This window comes from Ostrinia furnacalis, unplaced genomic scaffold, assembly GCF_004193835.3.
Source record: "Ostrinia furnacalis isolate ACB-3 unplaced genomic scaffold, ASM419383v2 OfSCF1376, whole genome shotgun sequence".
In the NCBI taxonomy this organism is placed as follows: Eukaryota; Metazoa; Arthropoda; class Insecta; order Lepidoptera; family Crambidae; genus Ostrinia; species Ostrinia furnacalis.
This window is the reverse complement of record NW_021131615.1, coordinates 16,062-39,753: the sequence shown is the minus strand read 5'-3', so window position 1 is coordinate 39,753 and position 23,692 is coordinate 16,062. Positions and strand designations below refer to the sequence as shown.

Genomic DNA, 23,692 nt, shown 5'->3' with positions numbered 1-23,692 from the left:
GCACATGTACAGCAGCACGTCAGACTACACATTTTTATCGCAAAATCATACCTTTTACAACCGCATAAGGTGCCACAGTGTTTACGTTCATGTGCCGGTGTCTGTACTTGCGAAGAGGATGACATCACCCGAGCAAGATTTGTATAATAGCACTAAACATGTCGGAGTAGATACCATTTTGGAGTCTTCAGCAACAAACGAACCATATCTAAGATGGTTCCTGTGCAATATTTCAATCCCACTCGAGAGTGCTCAATGGCTACATTCATGGACCACTTATTGGTTACGAAACATTTGGAATTAGCTCAATGTTAAAGATGATTGCGGAACTCCATAAAATTGATTGTTAATAGCAAACTATCCATCCTGGTCTAAATGTGTGGTCATTTGTATCAAAAAAGAAACGGGACGCTGACCTCGAAGATCGATTTGCGAATACCAATGAAGTAGGAGGCTTTTGGGAATCTGAATTTCTAATGGGAATCTGTCCTTGACCATAAGCCTCGTGTCGCGAACGATGTTTGTCGCTGTTGTACAGGTGGATATTGTTTTTCAACTTTCGTTCTTATTTCCAACTATTATTGTGAACTAGCTACAGTAATTAATTTATTTACGGTCAGTCAGTAAAGTTATAATGACCAGCTTCCTTCCACTACCGTAATAATGTTATGATCATGTTTAATTACTACAATTTTTATTACACTACATACAGTTTTTTGCGTAGATTTAGTTTTTTTGACATATGTAATACAAATCCCTTAGGATGTTTTGTAGAGTAATACCTACCCCTCTTTTAATTCATAATAAAAATTCTCATACTTAGGAATTTTTAGAATCGATACATTGTGATATCACAGCAGGCAAAATTTTCTAGGATTATTTTTCCTTAACGTTTATATTCAAACACTGCCTGCTTTTGTATTTTCAAGCGAATCAATTATAATATTTGAACAAATTCGAACATTGAAATCCTTTATGTTTGACTAGCTTTCCGCCCGCGGCTTCGCCCGCGTGGAATTTTGTCTGTCACAGAAAAACTTTATCGCGCGCGTCCCTGTTTCAAAAACCGGGATAAAAACTATCCTATGTTCTTTCCCGGGACTCAAACTATCTCTATGCCAAATTTCATCAAAATCGGTTGCGAGGTTTAAGCGGGAAAGCGTAACAGACAGACAGACAGACAGACAGACAGACAGACAGACAGACAGAGTTACTTTCGCATTTATAATATTAGTTGGGATGTATAGTTTGTAAGGTTGTCGACACTGGTCGCGCTCCGAGCCCCACATGTTTAAAACATCACTACAAAGAACAACGCAAAAAGTCCACATCACCAATGCAAATACATTTTCCGTAACCTTGGTTTGGGTGACCGTAAAGTCTTTACACTTCTAGCCAGAAAAATCGGCTCACCTCTACATAGCAGTGCCCTAATTTTAGTACAGAATCCGCCCAATTGGTTTTAGTATGTGGATAGATAACAGCTCAGATCATTCTATGATCTGAGGATAACAGCTACTTGATCTGCAAAGGTTGAAAGATATTTTTCACTGTTTTGAAGAGAGTCTTAAGACAAAATACTATCATTATGTTGATCTTCCAAGAACTTAACTAACCGTAACAATGTATGTATGTAATTAATTTCTACAGATCGTAATCTCAATTGTTCTATTATGTTGGGCTGACTCGCATAAAAAAATTTTTGATTACTCATGGTCCCTAGAAAAAAAATTGTCTACAATCCGATCTATCACCCATCTGCTTATCGTATGAAGAGCGTTTTAAACTTGTTTGCCAAAAATATCAAAATAGGAAAGGCACAAAAATGTGAAAACTATAGAATAAGAATGAAAAGGACGCCGCTGAAATACCCTAAATACCTGATATCTACAGGATAAAAAAAATCATAACTCGAAAACTATCAAACATATATAAACTGTCACGGTGATTTGGTGATGCTCTACCTCTGGGCTTCGGTTTGACACTACTTTTTGGGACACCCTGTCTGAAGAGGTATAGTAGGTATTTCAGATTCTCTATTATGATTATGATTTTCTCTAGCCTGGCCCCCATTTATGGCATTGTTATTTTCTGCTCAGTAATAATTAGATATTTTGCATGAAATCTGCTTCAAGAGCGTCATAATTAGTTAGTGCCTGGCAGTCTGACTACACAGCAAACATTAGCTATCATCCGACATTGTGTTTGTGCAAGGTTTTTAGTGTTCATTCGCTAAACGTTGACAAATTGTGAATTACGTAAACGGTTTGTTGACTTCTCGCTGCTTCAGAATACTTACTCAAATATATTCAGCCAATCCACATAATTTGTTTAAAATATTCTTCATAGGTACTAAGCTCGTTTTGTATGCGTCTCTACATAATAAACGGGACCCGCATATGCTTACTTATTATTTGGATTTACAATGGACAACTTGTCAGGACTTGATCCCTAATTTCTTACAGGTAAGGAATAGAGAATAACAAAAACGTACGTAAATCCACTTGTCAGGTGCAGCAGCTGCATGAGCATCATAGATGACGTGTTTGAATCTAATTCGTCAACGGGGCTTTCACTCTTTTTGAAAATTTAACACATAGACCCTACAAAAAATGTGCTCTTCGGGAATACCCCGGTGCAACCCCACTTCTCTATAAGTATGTATACGTGTGTAACAACTGTGTACGTGACCCTCTACGAGTTTCGGGAATCGTGCCTAAATGCAGTCGGTAGTAGACCTTGTCCTGAAGTCACTCGTTTCATAATCCTTTAAACAGTTTCAAAGCCTCCATGTTATAAATTTTAAACGTACAACTTTATAGCTGGCTATAAAAGCTCCCCAGGGAAGGTGGGAAGAGTCGGTTATGTAATTGCTTTGTTAAGTNTGCTGCTGCTGAAACTGGAAGGCGTTGGTATTCACGGATCGCTGCTCAGATGGTGTGAGTCTTATCTCAAAAATCGCTCTCAGATTGTCAACTTGTATGGACATACTTCAGTAGCACAACTGGTGCCTTCAGGGGTACCTCAAGGCTCCCACTTAGGACCTTTGTTCTTTGTCTTATTCATCAACGACCTATCTTCTTGTATCAACTCGCAGTTCAAAATGTATGCTGATGACTTAAAAATTTATCGCGAAATTAATAATACTGATGATGTTCATACTTTGCAGGTGGATATTGGTAAGGTTCAGGACTGGTGTAAACTTAATGGCATGGTTTTGAATACGGGTAAATGTTTTGTGATTCGATTTACACGAAAATTACTTCCAATTACCTCAACCTACTTTATTAACGAGGTCCCTTTGATCGAACTTTCCAGTATAAGAGATTTAGGAGTGATAATCGATAGCAAATTAACTTTTAATCAGCACATAGATTCTATTATTAAGAAGACCTCTAAGCTCAGTGGCTTCATCGCACGACAGATGAATATTTTGAAAGAACCTCAGATCACAGTTGTTATCTTTAACAGTCTAGTCCGCAGTATACTGGAGTACTGTAGCCCGGTGTGGAGCCCCGACTACCAAGTCCATTCAAATAGACTGGAGCGTGTACAAAAACGCTTCTTGTATCATCTTAGCTATTCAGATAACATGTGTCGTTCACTACAGTCCTATGAGGCTCGCCTTTCACACTATGGTCTTACTCCATTGCACATCCGTAGGAAAGCTTCTGATTTACTTTTCCTTTTCAAGGTCGTTAATGGTCTTATCGATGCCCCGGATATACTGGAACGTTTAAAATTTGCCGTACCTCGTAGTAGCAGCCGCGTGCAAAATCGAAAGACGTTTTCTATCCCTCCGTGCAGGACTCGACTCGGTCAGCACTCCCCGTTACATCGCATGTGTACTTGCTACAATTCTATGCGTTTTGTCTTTGACATCTTTTTTGGTTCTCTCGTCTCCGCCAAGCGCCGTATCAATACGGCTATTCTTGATTTAAAATAGCCTAAAATTAGTCCAAATTTTGTTTAGTTCTGTGTAAATGTAAGATCTGGTTCATCTGTGTAATATTCTTAATTTAAGGTGGTTTAATTAATTATTTTTATATGCATGCTGTGCTTACATCGAGTAGGGTAAATCAGTATGAATTGATTTTACACTCATTACTTACTTTTGCATGATATTTGATTGTACCCAGTTTTGTAAGCCAAATTAAAAAAAAAAAAAAAAAAAAAAAAGTCAAACGTTACAAGCTTGAACATAATTTGCATAGCCAGAAACAAACTGAACTCTTTCTCTTTGTTCCAGTTTCTCATCATGCACGGAGATGATTTCAACATCGATTCCATAGTTCGAAGCGTCTTGAAGAAAGGTTTGTAGAAGTTTGTACCTACATTGGATACTAAAATTACTTGGTTAAAATGTGGTAAGTTTATAGCAGCTGCCTATTTAAATAATACAGTTACTTCGTATATTGCAAACTAAGAATAAGAATGTAACAACAACTGCGGTAAAACAGAAGCACAAAGTAAGGAGTGCCTTTGTGAAGGCACTTACACTGGAAGCGAACAAAGGAACGGTCTCGGCACGGTAATACTATCTATACAGTATTCCAACTCGGCCATATTTTTAAAATAAATGTCAACAGTCGCGCGGTACGTCACAGTATGACAACATGCGATAGGGCTGCCCACCTACAGTACCCAGTTTAATTACATCTGCCTACTTAGAAATTTCTATCTAGTTTTGTGATTGTATTTTTTATTTAGTTAGACAAACAAAATATTTTGTGAATGGAATAGGTTAAAAATGTGTGTTGTTTTGTGATTAGTAAATAATTTTGAAACTTTAATAATCATAATGATCTGTTACGTAAATTTCGGGCGAGCGAAGTCGTGGGCAAAAGCTGGTTTAATACAATATAATTTTCATTTCAAATCAAACTGACTGAAAATGACAATTTGACTAGTTTTTGAACAATTTGACCGTAAATGACGGTCACTCAAATGCAATCAGTTTTGTCATTTTTAACATTTAGGCACCGACGTCCATTCGGCACATTCGCGACACCCCCGACTTTTGCATACCGAGCGCATACCGAGATTTGAATTTCGAAAGAAAGTTCTCGTTTCGTCTGTTTATATGAAGTTACAATACTGTATGATATTATTACCGTGGTCTCGGTGCTTACCGCGCAGGGAGTGTAATACAAATAGCCCTAAATCACAATCAAAGTCCAGCAGTAAAGCAAAAAAGCGACGAAATAAAGGGTATTCACGCAACTTGTAATTTGTAAATACTATTCATTAGCAAATACTACGGAGTAACCCCAACACGCAGTTGTAGTAGCCGTTCCAGGAAATCAATAGGGGGTAACTCGAATCGTTTTTGCGGTTCTCCGAAAAATGAGAGTGATCCAACGAAACCTCCAATGTGCGGTAGTTAATAACAAATTGCAAATTACACAACCTTTGGCTTCAGTAATGAGTTTATGTTAATTTGCTTGAAGTGTAGTTTTTGACAGAATGGTGATCTCATGGATAACTTAGAAATATAATTTTCGAGTCACAATTTGCAATATTCTTAATTTTTGAAATAATTTTTCATCGTTGGTTGTAATCATCCATAGATATAGCATTTAGCTCACACGATGTTATAAATATGTATATCACGTGATATGTTATTGTTATGTTTATCTACTCTTTATCCAAAGGATATTATAGTAAATAATCCTACGTGGCCGAACCACCCGAACATTCCAATACATTTAAGGAGGAATAAAATGTAGTGGAACCAGATTATAACGTCAACAATCTCGGAGGGTTATCCAACATACGCATTTACTATCTGCAGTCGTGTTTTTCGTTTAGGAAGGGTTATGTTTTTGTTATTGTCAGTCACGTAGGCACGCGAGCGAGAAGCAAGATGTGTGGGAGTGAGACGGATTGATGGCGTGACAACAAACATGGCCGCGCCGGCTGCCGGTTGGACCGGTTGGCCCGTACCACGTGCGTTTTGCGTCGTGCAGTCGCTCCTGTATTTTGTTTGTCAACAAACGCCCTGTGAAGGTCATTCATGGGAGGGTTACCAAGACAAAGGACTCCCTATTGCATAACGCGTTTGAAAAAAATCAAAGAATCTCTTAAACCGAATATTCGAACACACCTTGTAGTAATTATTCTGCGGCAGTTTTTATTTTGTTATGGGCGGATGACGCAATACCTACTTCCATTAATACCTAGTGTCCTTACATAATCCTGTTTGATCTTTATAATTAGCCTTCTTTGGAGTAGTGTATATCAAATGTGGATTGCTTCCATGTATCTTTTCTTCTTAAAATGTATCGTCAGCTATTCAAAATCTAGCTAACAATTTTGTTTTTGGATGAATGAATGAATGGTTCGTTCTAATTTTAAACAAATTGGACTGAAAGTAGATTTCCACCTAAGAATCCAATCAGGAATTCAGGACTTAGAGTGGATTTCTTATTGATTTCCTGGATTATTCTACTTTTCCCATTCAGATTTCCCAGAAGTTTGCTATTTTTTCATGAATTACTTATCTACTACGCGCATTTTTTGTTCTTCATTGTTATGCGTAACGTAAAACAGGAAGAAAACCAAGTACCAGCCTGACTGAGAGTCCGAGACCAATGGATTACACCAGATGATGAGTAAAAAAATAAGCGACAAAAAATATAAACACGTCAGCGGATTGAGAGTGAGGGAGTACGCATGCGCTGGTGTGAGAGGGCAAAACGACGCAGATATCGCGACCGGCGGGGGCTGCGCGGGGCGCGGGCGCGGGTGTATACGTGCGCCGGGTCGAGCCGGCTTAGCGGCCCCAACTTCGTCAGTTGGATTTCAGAACATCAGACGGGCGGGCGTGTGTAGGATGGATCGTTAGCAATAACAGCAGTTTTTTTTCATTCCGCCTTCTAGCAGTGTTTGTTTATTACCTTCCGGCACACTTTCCGTAAATCCTTCTCGACAGTGGTGCTTTTAATTTTTATTTGGACGTTTATTTTCTATCTACTGTAAACGTCGTTCCGATTTCACGTCGAGAAGGCGGCCGCACAAGTTTGAAAGCGGCTTTTCAAGAGTAGTACCACCTACTCGCAATATTTCAATATCGCTGTATCAACGCATCAAGCAATTATCAAGATGGTGAAGAAGGTTTCAGAAGAGAGTGTAGATAGCGGTGAGTTGAATTTTATTTACTTTGTATTTTATGTTTCTCGTCTAATTTGGGTTTTCGCCGCCGTTCAATATTTTGTTATTGTATCACCTGATTCGTCCGACCGGCTTTTTTGTAGTTGACACAGGCGCAGTAAACCTATTCAATATTTTTTAAATATCTGTAGATTATATTTTATTTACTGCTTATTAGAAACCATAATTGCTATCGGTATCTTAGTCTAGACGTAGATGTAGACAATGCAATTTTTCTGAATAAATTCAATGAAATTCAAATCATTGATATATTTAAACGACCTTAATCAATCAAAATCATCTCCAAAAGCAAATTTTCCTTGTGTATGTTTACTTAGAAACTGTTCTGTTTTGACAAGGACATTGGAATTATCATTTCTTTGCTGAACATCATTCACACCAATAAGAATAACCTTGTTTGCATTGATAACACTTGCTTCAATCTGTAAAATGTGTATTTTAATGCAGATTGCATGGTTTGTATTACTTTTTAATATTATATTGATGTTATTAATCAAATTAACGTTGTAATAAATAAAAACGTGACTCCTAGTTTTGTTTTTGAATATTTCGTTTTTGTGAATGAACTACATCTTTTATTGTCGGTGCACGTTTATTTATATCTAATGCACGTATCACTGACCGACCTCAACTTGCAAGTCTGCAACTCATACTTTGTGAGTTTACGATTTATGACGTGGTTATCGTTATTGTTTGGTTGCCTACCCACTGTAGTTGGTTTTATGGTCTTTACTCGGAATTGCCTGTCAAGATCATTTAAATAAACGTGTACGTGCAAAGTAATCGTCAAGTTGTCGAAGTAAACACGTAATTTTGAGTCAAGCGTGTTGAAAATTGCAAATGATGAATCCGATATAGTTTCAAATGTCAGGGTTCAAGTTGCTCCGAGAATCGTACGTTGACCGGCACTTCACCTTTTTCATGAGACAGATATTTCGCAATGAGAAAGGAAATTGAATTTCTAGTGCTTTTTCCACTTAGCTACGCTTGGAGTGTTATGTTTCAGTATCGATGCTATTTGTTAAAAGTAAAACGTCTTAATCATTATTGGATTAGAATTGAGTAATGCTTACGACACTTTTACTCTGTAAAATTTTGTATTGTCAGCATGATGCGGCGGTTTAACTCGCTCTGTTCCCATTTTCGTATTCGCTAGGTTTTGTTGTTAGAATATTTAGCAAACTGCTAATTTTGGTTTCCTTTCTTGATACGACCGTAAAATTAATGAGACTATATTTTTTCATTCCTACATTATAAGTACCTAACTTTAACAAGCGAAACGTTGATTACGATGTTTCCATTCATAATATCCTCATTCGAAATTGTAACATCTTCGTTGCGTGAAGTTATTTCGCGTATGTTGGATTTTGTAACACTTATTTAAATTATTCTAGAAAATTATGTTATTGACTCCACTATTAACCGCCGTTCAATATCGCATCGTAATTAACCTTGCGATTCTAGAAGTAATTGATTAAAATTCTTAGCCTTTAATTACCTGTACATACGGTTACTAACAGCGTGAAAGAAAAAATTAAACACACAAAGAATGCGTTGATAATGAATGCAATTTCATACTCTCCTCGGTTTTATTATTTCAACATGGCCGCTGAAGCGCGACGCCCCAGCGTTCATTGTCAAGGTCACCCACTAAAAACTAAACTGCGCACTGGAGTTACCGCATTTATATAATACGATTTGGAAGTTGTATCATTGTTACGCACTTCCTTCCACTTTTATCCTTGAAATGAAAAGCTCCACTAACTCCTTTTGTACTGTGATATCGTTCCTCGCGCCTATGACGCAAGCTCTGGAACGAGCTAGGGAAAAACTAGGTCGCGTAATTTTGTCAACATAGAAAGACGAAGGTAGGTATGCTCTTGCCACGCGAACAAGGAATGCATCTTACATAACGTAATTCATATTACCAGTAGGTATCGGTTTCGTGGTTGCCGTCTCACAAATTCAATCAATGTTGATTAAGAGTCAGTCATTCGTATCTATCGACTTTGTAAACGGAGTAACCTTGACCGTGACGGTCTTATGCTCGTTCCGCTAGTAGGTTGTTTGTATGTAGAGCTATACAGCAGCTAACATTCCCCGCGCCCCTTGGTGTTCCTACTGCGCGTTACTTTTGCCGATCGATTTGGACGCGTTCTGTGGAACCCCTTTGAACCTTTGTTCATGACCGAAATCTAGACCCAAAATTGTTGGCTCGGAACTTGAGTATTCACCGCTTAATACACCAGTGAATATTGCGACCTCTAAGTGGTTTATGAACAAACAATATCACGCTGTGGCTCTATAATTTAATTGGGTCAACTAACACAAACAAAAGGGCTGAAAGGCCATAGGAAAATAGGAATGAAGAACATTCGATTCGAAGCGTAAATACTGAGCCCGCTTATGAATCACGCAGAAGCCATAAGCATCTCCGTGTATGGTTCTCGAATAGTTTTATTTAGCCGTGCCCATAATTTATGTTCATTAGGCGGGAGGGATAGATCGGTGATCAGTGAAAGTGGTTGCGTATGCACAGGAGGTATAGTTAAAACGCCCTAGTTGAAGTTTCACCGAGATGCTATCTGGTTTAGTTCGGTGGCTGTGCCAGGCCGAGTTGGCAATTTATATTACCAGCCGGCTACTTCTAGCCCAGTCGACTTTGCTCTTTGAAGATAGCAATTAACTGTGACGATTTACGGGACTGAATTAGAAATGACTGCAGTAACTTTTTACTGGACCTGCAATCGCATGTAGTTGAATACCACTTTTTAAAACGGTTGATAATAACTGTATTGAAGAATAGGCTTTTTTATTAGCTCAAGACAGCTATGCATATTTTCGCGATTATTAAAATCACGATAATGTAGAGGTACCTGTGAGTGACAGCATAATGCACGCGATTGAAACACGAACAAATGAGAGTGAATGATTAAGGGCATTTGCATGCAATTAGAAAGTGAATTGTTTCGTAGTTTGTACCCGCTCAGGGGTATATACTCGTAAAACAAAAGTATAATAGGTTTAGATCATCGTGGTTAGGGTTTCTGATTTCTCGATCAATTTTTTTTCTCGAGTTTCGGGAATTCTCGAGGTCAAATTCTCGAGTTTTCTCGGGTCTCGAGTCTTTTAATGAAAACTGTTGAAATCGGTTGAAATTTAATAAAAACACAGGTTTTTTAATCTAATATACCTACTTTTATTGCACAACAATCAATATTAGAATTTAGTACCACTTATTTTGGTAAGGAAAGGAACGAAAAATAAAATCTTCTTTCATAATAAAATTAACTAATAATCATAACAAAAGTTATAAAGTCGCGTGTACTTTAAGGATAAATAACAATAAAAATCTGGAGCTACAATTGAATCACTTGTTTTCCAAAGAACACAAGTCTAAATAGCAAAATTACGATAAATAGTTTTTTTATAAACAAAAAACTTTTTTATGAATTTTTAAATTTCTTAAACATAACGACTTGAATAAACTTTACGAGGAGGCACGAGTACCTAACCTAACAGACAGTTAACAAATTCAGTCTTTAAATCAGTCAGATTTAAACATACATAATAAATATAGCATACTCGTTGGTGAACATTATTACTTAGTTTCGATTGAGATTATTACTTGCAAATCAAATCAGGTAAAAAAGGAAAGACTAGGCCAGTCTAAAAGCAATGTTAACCTATTAAATATTTAAAAACTTACTTTTGTCTAAGAAAATATAGGCTTTCAAGAATATTAAAGCTTCGAAATCGAAACTCGAGAATTCTCGAGCTCTGGTAATTTTTTTCTCGTCTCGAATGAAGCCAAATTTCTCGAGTTTTCTCGAGTTCGAGAAAGCTCGAGCAGAAACCCTAATCGTGGTAGAGAGTGCATTCGTGGACAAGCGCTAATGCCACCGACCAGATTAGAAAGTTGAAACCCCAGACCTAGGGCACGAATGTTACGACTACGATTTTACTTGGAACGAAACTTTGAAAAATACTAAAATCAAAATTCGACATGGAACCCGTTTTACTAAGAATTAAATAAATAAAGGAAGTAGGTACGAGCTGACGCAAGAGGCTGTAAGCGCGATGAGGTGTTGATTGGAGTATCTACTTAAGTTTACTTAACTGTTTCTGAATAAAATTAATTCTTGCATCACGTTTAATACACGTTTTTGAAAACGTTTGCGATTTTCTGAATCTGCTATTGTACTCGTAGTTTCTATTGACTGTTTATCTATCATTAAAATTTTATTCTTTAACTAGCTTTTGCCCGCGGTTTCACCCGCGTGAAATTTAGGATGTCACAGATCGTCATAAATTATAGCCTATATGTTAATCTGGGTTATAAACAGTAATACTGTAAAGTTTCAAGAAAATCCGATCAGTAGTTTTTGCGTGAAAGAGTAACAAACATCCAGACATCCAAACATCCAGACATCATGACATCCAAACTTTCGCATTTATAATATTATATTAGTAGGAATTAGTAGGATTACTTCATTGTTTGCCTCAAATAATTTCATGATACAACTACAATTTGGTTTTGGTTGGTTTAACATTTGGACTATGTCGATGATGTCATTATTCTATCAACTTCTAAAGCGGTATGATCAATCTTTTTGATTATCTTATTATTCGGTCAATGAGACAGTCACGGCACGATTCTTGTATGTCACACCCACATTTTGTTTTGGCCATAGTTGGACACTAGGAAGTTTTCGTGAATTCTTACATTCTTGTTTTTCCACTGATAACACTTCGTTTTTCGGCACCAAAACATAAATTCTGTAATTGCCTTTTGTCCTGAGCTACATAAATTCGAGTACAACTTTATTCGGGTCGTCCATTGTTTTAACAAGGTCGTCGCGCAAACGAGTAGCAAAGTTTGCGTTTCTAAGTTGTTTTGGGCAGATTGTAGGCATGATTTGTGCTCAGAAGTTTTACATAACCGACCACGTTGGCTGGCGAGCGGTCTGCCACGTGGAGCCCAGCTTGTGTCGTGTCACGCGAGCGCGACCGCGACGCACTAGTCCGCACAACCTGCCAGCCAAGTGTTCGGTTACTTCGCTAAGATTGAAAACAACTTGCCTGTATCAATATTACACACACATCCCCAAATCCAAATTAGCATTTGAATCCGCTGATCTCCATTTCGATACACCGAGGAAGTGTTGTAATTTCCGTCTTAAAAACGATTTCATGCATGCGAGTCGTAACGGTTACAATGATGAGTACGAATTTTCATTAATTTATTAGTGCGTGATTTAAGTTGTCCACTTTATTGAGTAAACGGTTCTTTGTTGCAGAAATTCCTCAGATTCGTTGACTTGATTATTACGTTTAGCAAGGTTGAACGTGGGTGACACTTTTTGTAAGACACCGAATTTAGGTTTCAGTATCAGGCGATCGATGACTCACAACGTTTACTGTTTCGATATGAGCTTTTCCTTTGTTTGTTATGTTCTGTAATGAGTAAGCAATGTTTACAAATATTGTGAGCATTAATAATAAATAGGGTATTAATTTCAGCTAGAGTTTAGAACAATTCAGTGGGTAAACAGGAAGCGTAGTGTAGAAACGGGCGATTGTATGGGTGGGCGTGACTCGGGCGCGATTGTTCGCGTTTGCTTATTGCGCCGCATTTGCGTTGCTATACGTCCCACGCTGAGGTCATCGCGTGGTTATAATTGTTAAGTTTCGCTTATCACCAATAGTTGAACGCATAAATACACGTAAATTGCACGCACCATTTATTGTACTTATATGCAAAAAGGAATTTTAATGCACGTGCATGTAACATTTATTTTATGATAATTGAAACAAAGAGAGAAGAATATCAACAAACAAATGGTACATTTGGGATTTTGAAAATTTTTTGTAAAGTATTTCATGGTATTCCTGATAGTTTTGACTGACTGACTTTTAGCAATTCATTCAACCCAAAATCCCAAAAAAGGGGCAAATGCCGGTTTCTGATTCAAGCCACAAGCGCGATATCTATCTGCTGTGGTAACGAGACCATCTCCAGGTCGCAACATCGATAGCTTTGGTAGCAACAAGCAGGGTTGGCAACTTGAAGTTTTTATCTTCTGGATTTCTGGAATTTAGAGGTGGTCTAGACATTTCTGATCAAACGTTTAGACCAGTTTTGCACAAACAATAGGTTAGCAAGATTACACAATGGGTTACTCTATCAAGGTGTCAGTTTCGAATGTCATGTAAAGTTGCCGATATTAATTCAACCCTGAAAAATCGTGTTGAGGTTAGGCCCGTTGGTGGCCTGTTCTACAAGGTGCAATGGTGTGGGAGTCGGTAACCCTGCAACTAAGTCTAATGTTTTTACGACGAGAAGTCGAACGATCGCGTAACGTGGGCGCGTACTGCGTGCGCGCAGCTCTGGGTGCGGCCATGTAGGTCGTTGAACCGGCTTTGTTTGCCAACTCAGCTTGCACTCGACTCTCAGCTGTATACTATTATCACTGACGTGTTACCCTTTTTCCATGGGGACTTTTGTTCGGGACTCCATTATGCAAAATGATAATTTCTTTTTGTTCGCACATTCTGATATCTGCAAACCAAAATTTCGACTTGTTTTTCAGGTTTTAGGACCTTATTTGTACAGTACCAGCAAATATTTTACCATACAATTGTTGCTCTCGCGATAATTTGAAATCCAAACATGGTGAAAACTTTTTACAATTCGCTGGCACCAAAACTAAAGTGAGAGCTGTCGACATGGGCTCGCCTCTGCCTGTTATTGTGCTGTGTGCAACGTTGCATACGTAATGTTTCGCGTTATTCATGCGCCGACAAAAACCGGGGATGTCGTTCTTTGCACGAATATTTTTTGCATGCGCATGTTTTCCTATCTACCAACTGCTGTTCAACATAGGTAGGTAGTTAACCGATGTTCTAGAATGTACAACGCTCTTTTCAACGTGGCTGTTGTCATTTTCTAAACAAGTTTCACTGCCATAATGGTTGGATATTTACATAATGTGTAGGCTTTCATAAGTGTCCTTTTATTCATTTGTCATATCAACTGTTTCCGTTCGCATAATGTCTAGACTGTTTCTAGAATGACTCATTTTGTTTTTCATTGCCCTACAGCGACATAATCATGAAACATGTGCAAATAACTTCAGTGGAATGTTTGTTTCTTATGAATTAATGTAATAAAAATAGATTAATATCATATTTTTGGAGGCACTTAAGTGACTAGTAATTTTACATAAGTGGCTATTTGTTTCTGAAATATCTGTTGATCTGAAATATTTATTGAATAGGTATTTGGTTTACTTAAGTTGTGTATTTTAAATTAAATTTCCAACTATCGTGCATAAACGAGGTTTATCGTACGGCGTACACTTAGCAACTCGGCGCCAGATAGGCAGCGCCTCGCCTCTCTCTTCCTTGCTTAGGCTTCTCTCACGGCTTCCGGCGTAACCGCTGCGTTTGCGTCTAGATGTGTGCGTGTGATTCTCCGGCGCCAATCATTTAAAACTTGCTAATAAATGAATTAATTTGTCGTCGCTCTTAGGTTTCTGAATAGAGTCCAAATGTCTACATTTACTTCTACATAAAATAAGGTTTCGAGAGGCCCGCAATCCTTCCACTAGGTGGATATTTGAAATTGCCTATTTACAATAATATCACAGACTTTTGACTTTCCGTGTTCCTTAACTAATTTTAAAACGGGCTTACTCATTGTCTCCGTAGCTCAGCAATCAGAGCAGTCGCAACCTGCAAGGGAAAGGTTGTGGATAAAATTCTTCCTGAGGCAGTAGTTTATAATAAGTTTACCTATCTTAAACGCAAACATCCTGATAACAATTCGTCTCATCTTCCACAGGCGTCGGCCGCTGCAGCAGCCAGTCAGGCAGCGAGCGCGAGTCGGACGAGAGCCCGCGGACCGCCGAGCCGTCCGCGCCGGTACCCATCCCTGACTCCGATGACCTGGCGCGCCGCAAGGAGGAGGCGCGCAGGAAGCGCCGCAGGAAGAAGCGCTCGGGCAGCTCGGTCGTCACATCGTGTTTCCAAGGTACTAGTCCACCCCACCTTACATCCCTGCTGCAACTCCTGCTCAGCCAGGAGCGACCGCACCGGGCCCATCCCTGACTCCGATGACCTGGCGCGCCGCAAGGAGGAGGCGCGCAGGAAGCGCCGCAGGAAGAAGCGCTCGGGCAGCTCGGTCGTCACATCGTGTTTCCAAGGTACTAGTCCACCCCACCTTACATCCCTGCTGCAACTCCTGCTCAGCCAGGAGCGACCGCACCGGGCCCATCCCTGACTCCGATGACCTGGCGCGCCGCAAGGAGGAGGCGCGCAGGAAGCGCCGCAGGAAGAAGCGCTCGGGCAGCTCGGTCGTCACATCGTGTTTCCAAGGTACTAGTCCACCCCACCTTACATCCCTGCTGCAACTCCTGCTCAGCCAGGAGCGACCGCACCGGGCCCATCCCTGACTCCGATGACCTGGCGCGCCGCAAGGAGGAGGCGCGCAGGAAGCGCCGCAGGAAGAAGCGCTCGGGCAGCTCGGTCGTCACATCGTGTTTCCAAGGTACTAGTCCACCCCACCTTACATCCCTGCTGCAACTCCTGCTCAGCCAGGAGCGGCCGCACCGGGCCCATCCCCGACTCCGACATCTCGTCACATCGTGTTTCCAAGTTACGGCGGGAATATACCACCCCGTGTCCATTCATGCCTCTTAATCTCACTGCTGAAACTTCTGCGCAGGATTTTGCAATTTACGGGACTTTTCCCACCTCTTGTTCTCACTAGTAACTCTTGCATAGCCAGGCTGTTCGAAGTTACGGAACTGTTCAGTTTACTTCCCGTTTCCACTGCTGAAACTCCTGCTCTCTTGCTCCTATACTGAAACTCCTGCATAGCCAGAATTTTCCAAAGCTTGCTTATTACTTTTACTCCCATTGACAAAAAACTTCTGAGCAGCCAGGATTTTCCAAGTTACGGGACTGTTTCCATCTTTTGTTGCTGTCTGAAAATCCTGCGCAACCACCACAACCAGGATTTTCCAACTTACGGGATTTCAGTGTTCACACTTCACGTCCCCCATGCTGTAACTTCTGCGAGCGAAGATTTACAGCTTGATCGCCAATAAAAGCCCAACAGGTTATTGACGATTTACCACGGAGTCGAAACGTCTCGTCACCGAGAAAAGCATGTATTGTGTAAATTCGTCACACTTCGTATATTTCTTGTGACACATTAATCGTTCTTGTTTACTTTTACGACGAATTTACTTTCAATTTAGGAAACTTACAAAAGTGTGACTAATCGACCAACCGTCGAAGGCCAATTTTTCCCCAGTTGTTGTGTTGGGTTACCAAGTCATGTAAAAATAGCGTATAATACAGCGGAAACAATTATATCGGGCCCTAAATCCATACCGTGTATAAATGTTATCTGTTATAAGTTCAAAGACATTGCCAAAAATATATGATTCACGCATGCTACGTCGGAGTTATCAACATGCACACCCGAATGACATAACAGTTATGTAACCAAATAAATAACTACGTGTGTTGATGTCTATTGTATGCTGGCAATAATTAGGCCACTCATTCCGAACTAGACTCCTAAAGAATCCCTAATGTAAATAAACAAACAATAATGTAATACGGCTCGGTGCATTGTGTTACACCTTTAGATTATTTACACCTATTATGGACGTGTTTATCTCGTTCTAGCGTCTCTTATGTCATAACTTTCTTACTGTTGTACGAATTTTTTAAGCTGTCTTTTATAGAGGCTAGAGAGATATGAATAAATAAATATAAAGCGAATTTAGTATAGGCAGGCTTTTCATTAAATGGACCGACGATCTAGAGAAGGTCACGGGAGGCACCTGAATGCGAGAAGCGCAACTCCAGTCGTTGAGGAAATCTTTGGTGGATGCCTTTGTCCAGTAATGGCCGTCTTTTGACTAAAAATCTGCAATGCTTAACATTGCAGGGTTACTCCGAAACGCTGTTTACGTAGTTTCGTCACCACCAGTCATGCTGGTATCTCGCTTTGAGTGAGAGTGATGACAACATTCGAAGCTTCGGAGCCCTGTTTATCAGAATATTAGAGTTGCTAAACCTCTGTTCGTCACCTGTTATCCGCTCTGCAATGGAGAATGAATTAAGTCGAACGGTCGAACCTTAATTTCGAATGTTTCCTATGTTCTTCTGATGAATTTTGTTGCGGGTCCAATGGCAGTTTAACTTTCCCCCGGGACAAACTTGACCTTCATTGGTTGGGTTTTTATGGCGGTCAAGCTGTAGATCCAGGATACACAGGAGTTGCAGTGGTGGGAACGAGAGGTGGGAATAGTCCCGTTTATCAGATTTTTTTTTATCCACAACGAGGAAGTTCTTGCCCTGTATCTCACCTGATGGTAAGTGACGATCAGGCCGAATGTGGAAGCGAGCTTCACCCGGAATCCGCAACCACGGAGGAACTGGCTATCTTACCTATAACTGCCGGAACACAACAATGCTGTTAACATTGTTGTTATTGCGACAGACTTAGGTAAGATGGTGGTAGCTAGCCAGGCGGACTTAGAACAAGCCCTATCACTAACCAAACCGAACAGAAAAATCTGCCCCCACTGGGAATCGAACCCGGGACCTCTGCGTCTAAAGCAGGTGGTTTTACCACCAGACCACAGAGGCGGTTAGTCAATATCAATGTATTCCACAGTGTAATAACGTTTAAATGTTTGTCCGCAGACCTGTACAAACTAACAGGCGAGGTGCTGGGCGAGGGCGCGTACGCTTCGGTGCAGACGTGCGTCAACATCTACACGGAGCAGGAGTTCGCCGTCAAGATCATCGACAAAGTGCCGGGGCACGCCCGCGCCAGGGTGTTCCGCGAGGTGGAGACCTTCCACTACTGCCAGGGACACCCGAACATAATCCAGCTCATTGAATTCTTTGAGGACACCGACAAGTTCTATCTTGTCTTCGAAAAGGTGAGCGGCTGTTCTTTTTTTAATCACCGTCTTTTGTTATTGCTGTAATCTGTATGATGCTAAGGAGGGTGTTCTTAGACTTATCAACTCGGAAAAGGTGAGCGGCTGTTCTTTTTTAATCACCGTCTTTTGTTTTGTTATTGCCGCTATGATGCTAGGTTAGAGAGACTAATTATCAACTCGGAAAGGGATCAACACAGTATCGCCTTTCGCGAGCTGTCATCGCCTTACGCGCGCTGTCAACCGCGAGGCGAGGCGTTTACGTTACAGTGCGGATAAGTGTGTGTTTGCAGTATGGAGTGTCAGAAGAAGAATACTGACTGTCTCGAGTTGATAGGTACGGTTGATACCTTTCCGGGTTGATGTGTGCTAAGTGTTTTAGTTGTATTATTCAAGGATACTGAATCACTGTCATTGTATGACTCTTAGCGGTTTTCGCCCACTAAGTCTGTTGCTAACGTTTCCATAAAAAGACTGACGTCTAATTTTATTTAGGTTTGACATTTTACATAATCTCGGTCATTCTACTAGAATAGGCACCCAGGTCTAAACTGGGGTCTATCTAGAATAAAAATAAACCGCTATTTTTATCAAAATTCGAACTCGTTGAGTAGGAAAATCAAAGCAGTTCTTCAGATATACTTTGTTATTGTCACCTTTGCCACGTTACATTGTAGTCTGTATATTATCCGTTATCTCCGTTCAAATGTGATTCAAGAAAATGTATATCTTCTGATGTAATACATTGATAAAACGTGAATAAGTCACGTTGTTCGGCATTATCTTTTTGTAGAATTTAGATCGTTCCGCTAATATTAGAGACATTTCCCGGTAAGATTCCGCGTGCGACAATAATATCGTGTTTCCTGACATTGAGAGAATATTGAGGAATTTTACCGATCAGGGAATTTTTCCCAGAGATGGCCTTTGTCAAATACCTACTGAAAATGCTTTTAGAATAGAATAGAATTTATTTAGCACACGACACATACAAGATCATCACATAAAAAAAAAGAAACCATAGAACACAGTTAAAATATAAATAAAAAAGAAAATGGTTTCGAGTGTCCCTTTTCATAAAATGTTAACAAAATGCAAATAGGTTGTTCCAAAAAAAATTGAATACATTAGAAAATGCGAATTAAAAACCGAGCGATGTAGCAATGATACCGTAATATAAATTGCTAGATTCGATACTACATTCATGAATTCACGAAACAATTGTGTTCGCCACGGCGCGTTTGCCACGCTTATGTGGACGCTTTATTTCATGCCTGACGCATGGCGATGGTATTTTTCTTTTTCCAAACAAACCATTACTCATAATTATTCTCACTTAATTAAACTGTTGTTAGGTCTTACATTTGTACAATATGGCTGCATAAATATCGGAATATTTACGTGGAATTTTCTAGATTCTTAAATACCAATAGTTCAAGAATTTTCAGTATTTATTATGCGCAATGCTCATGAGTCATGAAAGTATAAATCGAAACACATGTCCGTGATATTTCAACAATTCATAAATTGTAGGTATATATTTTAATAATTCGACATTTGTTTTGTTTGATTATGTATGTACTTAGGCATAATTTTCCTTATTGTATAGTATTTATAAATTCAATTTCTTATTGCGTGTCTTTTTATCATAACTAATTAGGTCAATACTCGTATTTAATAATAATTGAAATAATATTGTTACAAAACAATATTTATTGTATATTCGTAATTGCAACATGTATTTAAATGTGACACATTTCATGTTGATTTAATATTAATGTTAATTGTCCAGCATTGCATTAAAAATATTAAATATTTTTTATTGATTTTAAAATATTCCACGTGGAGTTTTCTTTAGTTTGCTCGAATTCAACCAATAACCGCAACGCGAGTTGTAAGCGTGGAACTCTATGTTTTTATATACAAGTAACTGCGTATAATTTTATTACACTCTTATTTTCTTTACCAATGACGTTGAACCGAACAGAAGTAAACATAGATTAAATGCTATAAGTTTTTATTAATATGTTAGTTCGTTAATCCGTGACGGCGTGGATAGTCTGGAATAGAGTAGATTACGATGTTCTTATAATTAAAGCAAAATTGGAACACATTTATAAAAACAATGAGTCAAATGTGTGCGCTATGTCTGGTCGCGAACAACGCATATAATCTACGCCACGGCCGCGACATAAACTGGGGGGCATTGTCCAGCTTTTGTTATAATATAAAATACCTACGGCTCTATGTGGGTCATCAGCTGCATGAGCCAACGACGATGGAATTATTATTGCAGCGAGAACAGGTGTTATGAGGTTTCTTGTATTATTATACCCAGCCTCTGAATTCTTGGAATGAAAGTCCTATTTATTTCTCTGTTTCAGTTGTGGGCTTCAAGTAAAGTTTGTAGCTACTATATTTAATTACTAGTTAGTTACTGGCTTAATAATTAATTCTGTTTACGAGTGTTAAAGCGGTAGACTATTCCTACCGGAAAATTTAATATATCCTCTCTATTGTGTTTTATGCAGTCAAAGTCAAGTTCTATTAATATTATTTACCACTAATTAATAAATGATTAATTCGATTTCGATGAGTTATGAGTGTTGAAGCGGTAGATTTTTCCTACTAGAAAATTTAATATCCTTCTTCCATATCGTTAGGTTGCATTATCTATTTTTTTTTCGCCCCAGCAATTTTTGGTCGAGGGAAGCCCGGGGTGCGGGGAGTTTGATCCGAGCAATCCGAGCGTCATTATTGTAGTGTGCGTACACTCATGGATAATTTAGCGTGTACCGATAACACTCAAACATTAGCGGAAGAATGGTGGGGCGCGTCTTCGTGGGTGAAACGATCTATACTAATTATTGTATTGTCCCTGTCTTTCTATTTATAATGGACTTTAAACAGCCAAACTCAAGTGTCACTCTCGCTTGTTCCAGATCAACGGCGGGCAGCTGCTGTCCCGCATACAGGAGCACCACTACTTCTCAGAGCCGCAGGCGGCGGAGATAGTACGGGAGCTTGCCAACGCACTGCACTTCCTTCACGGGAAGGGCGTCGCGCACCGGGACTTAAAGCCCGAGAACATTCTGTGCGTGCACACTGATAGACTGTGCCCGGTCAAGATCTGCGACTTTGATCTGGGCAGCGGGATCAGCTTCACCTCCAGTCTTGCCAGCCCACTGGCCACTCCGCAGCTTATGACACCGGTGAGTTAAATACATCCCTACTTGTTAACGCCCCTATTCACAAACGATGCTTGCTTAAGTGAAGCAGCAAATCGAACGCACAGCGTTGAATAGAGCTCTTTGATTGTTTCGTGTGTCACCCTGTGCATCCACGCGCACTATGAGACCTCATAGTAATGTTTGTGAATACGAGCGTAAGGCGTGTATCAATATTGCGACTGCTTGCGAGTTTTCTCGTTTGATCAGGGAGTATGCAGCCTCGCAATGTCGATACATCGTCGATGTCTTTAGTTTTTATTTGTAGTGTGAGTAATGTTTATGTATAGGGTTTTAGGACGCTGAATAGAAAAGGTCGCCAGGGTAAAAATTTAGAAAGAAATTGTATTATTTAAGAAATGTGACATTCGCAAAACGTTTATCTGAGACAATATTGCCATTTGTTAGTACACTTTAGTACATAGTTTTTAACTTGAAACTAAGTGTTAGTAAACAGTTTTATTTGCTAAGTTACCACACGCCTCGCAGCTCGTTTTACAAAGAATTTTCCATCGAAGCTGCAGAACTTCAAAACTTGTGGATGCATTATGATGCATACGCCATACATACATAATGTTTTTTTTGTAGCTGCAGTAACATGTGAGTCTGAGTTAGGTTTTTTAAAACCTGTTGTTAGGTATTACTGATTTTACCTAGTTTGTTTGCATACAATAAACAGAAGCACGTGAACACCCACGTGATACTTTAGCAATGATAAGAATATTTTGTCTCGCTTTCGACTGTCTTTCACGTCATAGTTTTGCCACTATGAACTTTTAATTCGATAACGTTTTGTTTTAAAATATCCATCCCACGCAATAATTATTGAAATATGATTCATTTAAATATGTCAAGACCTTAATTTCTCCTCTATTTTTATGATAAAAATGATAAATAATACAGACTCATTTCAATAAGTAGCTCGTAAATGAATTTGATCGATTTAATTATCAGGTGTCCAATAAATTGTGAGTCAAAGTGCTATAGAAAGTTATCAAACCTAACCTTGCATAGACTGTAATGAATTTCCTATCTAAATTGGAATAAAACAATGTATTTAAGTGCCTACATAGTTAATTTTACATGATAACTATGTGTGTTTAATATATTTTGTAGGTACATAAACTAGATAGAGTTATCATCTCGTTATCACATTAAAATAGTTATCTTTTTAATTACAATTATAATATTTCAGATAGTTTAAGTACATCAGTAAATGTTTTCGTTTGCATGATGATAAATTTGGCATACATTTTGCATATGAGTTGAGTATTATTTACGTCAAGATGAGTATGTACAATTTATTAATATCCGTCTTACCGTACCATAAAAGACAAATTAAATATGTAGATACTTTGCTCTCTACGGAAATGCTAGATGTTTTTCCCGGAAGATACTGAAAAGATTTTAATGATGGCATAAAGTACTTCACTGTTGATTTGTTTTACACAGTTCTCATCAACAAATCATATAAGCTAACAATACATTAGAATAAGCGCTCCTGCCCACGACGCCGCGCCACCGCGCCGCCGCCGCGCCGTCTCGCTGCGCCCCTACACTGTTTATACGCGCCGAGTAAAGCCGCCGCCGCAGCCGCGCCGCCACCGCGCCATCAAAGCATAATTTCGCCAGCGGCGACGTCGTGTGCAGGAGCCCTAATTAGGAAGCTATTACATAGACTGAATATTTCCTTATTTTCCTTGCACAAGATTACGTTTAGCTTCAGCTCAATAAAATATGTATCTTTATCGATTCGAGTGGATCGTTAATCCTTGCTAATGCGTAGACCAATATAGGTTAGTGTTGTTTATCAGAGTAGCCTTGGGATATATGCGATGTATATTTACGAATATCTTAGACTGATAACGGATTGTGACCTTTATCGCCGGTGCCTTTTAATATAATAGGTACCTATATCGGGTACTTACATAATTTGTATGCTTCCGAGTGACTGTCTTAACGGGATTAACCTGAAGGTGAAGATAAATCGGTCTTAGCCATGGATAATCCCCTATAATCTCTAACGTAACGCTCACATTGCTGTGTGCAATATTTAACCCGCTTAGGTTACGTTTAAAGTTGTAGTCGAACAAATACTTGCCAATTTAGGAGGTGATATCACCACTTGTTTAAAGTAGCAAGTCTGTAGGTAACTTCATTTTAATATAAGCTGAAATAGTCAGAATAGTCCTGTGTCACCTTGAAGTAAATTTGAATGCACCGTCTTTATCTTATTGCATTGGAATTTGGAAAACATATTGGCATTTCACTTGCATTTAAAACAATGGTGATCACGAACTGGTAAACTGTAAAGTTTACATT

The 23,692-nt window shown here is 39.2% G+C and overlaps 1 protein-coding gene across 3 annotated transcripts in view; it reads left to right on the top strand.

The window, feature by feature from the left end:
- Positions 1 to 23,692, top strand: part of Lk6 (MAPK interacting serine/threonine Lk6 kinase) — a 77,488-nt gene that overhangs the window by 49,777 nt on the left and 4,019 nt on the right. The window contains exons 3-6 of one of the 3 annotated variants that reach the window (XM_028304092.1): positions 4,250 to 4,313; positions 15,020 to 15,208; positions 17,902 to 18,143; positions 21,086 to 21,355. In XM_028304092.1, the coding sequence (XP_028159893.1) occupies positions 4,259 to 4,313; positions 15,020 to 15,208; positions 17,902 to 18,143; positions 21,086 to 21,355 (756 nt within the window). In that variant the 5' untranslated portion in view covers positions 4,250 to 4,258. Of the gene's footprint in view, positions 1 to 4,249; positions 4,314 to 6,780; positions 7,142 to 15,019; positions 15,209 to 15,429; positions 15,725 to 17,901; positions 18,144 to 21,085; positions 21,356 to 23,692 lie in introns of those variants that run through there. The other 2 variants (XM_028304093.1, XM_028304091.1) reach the window with 2 other exon arrangements.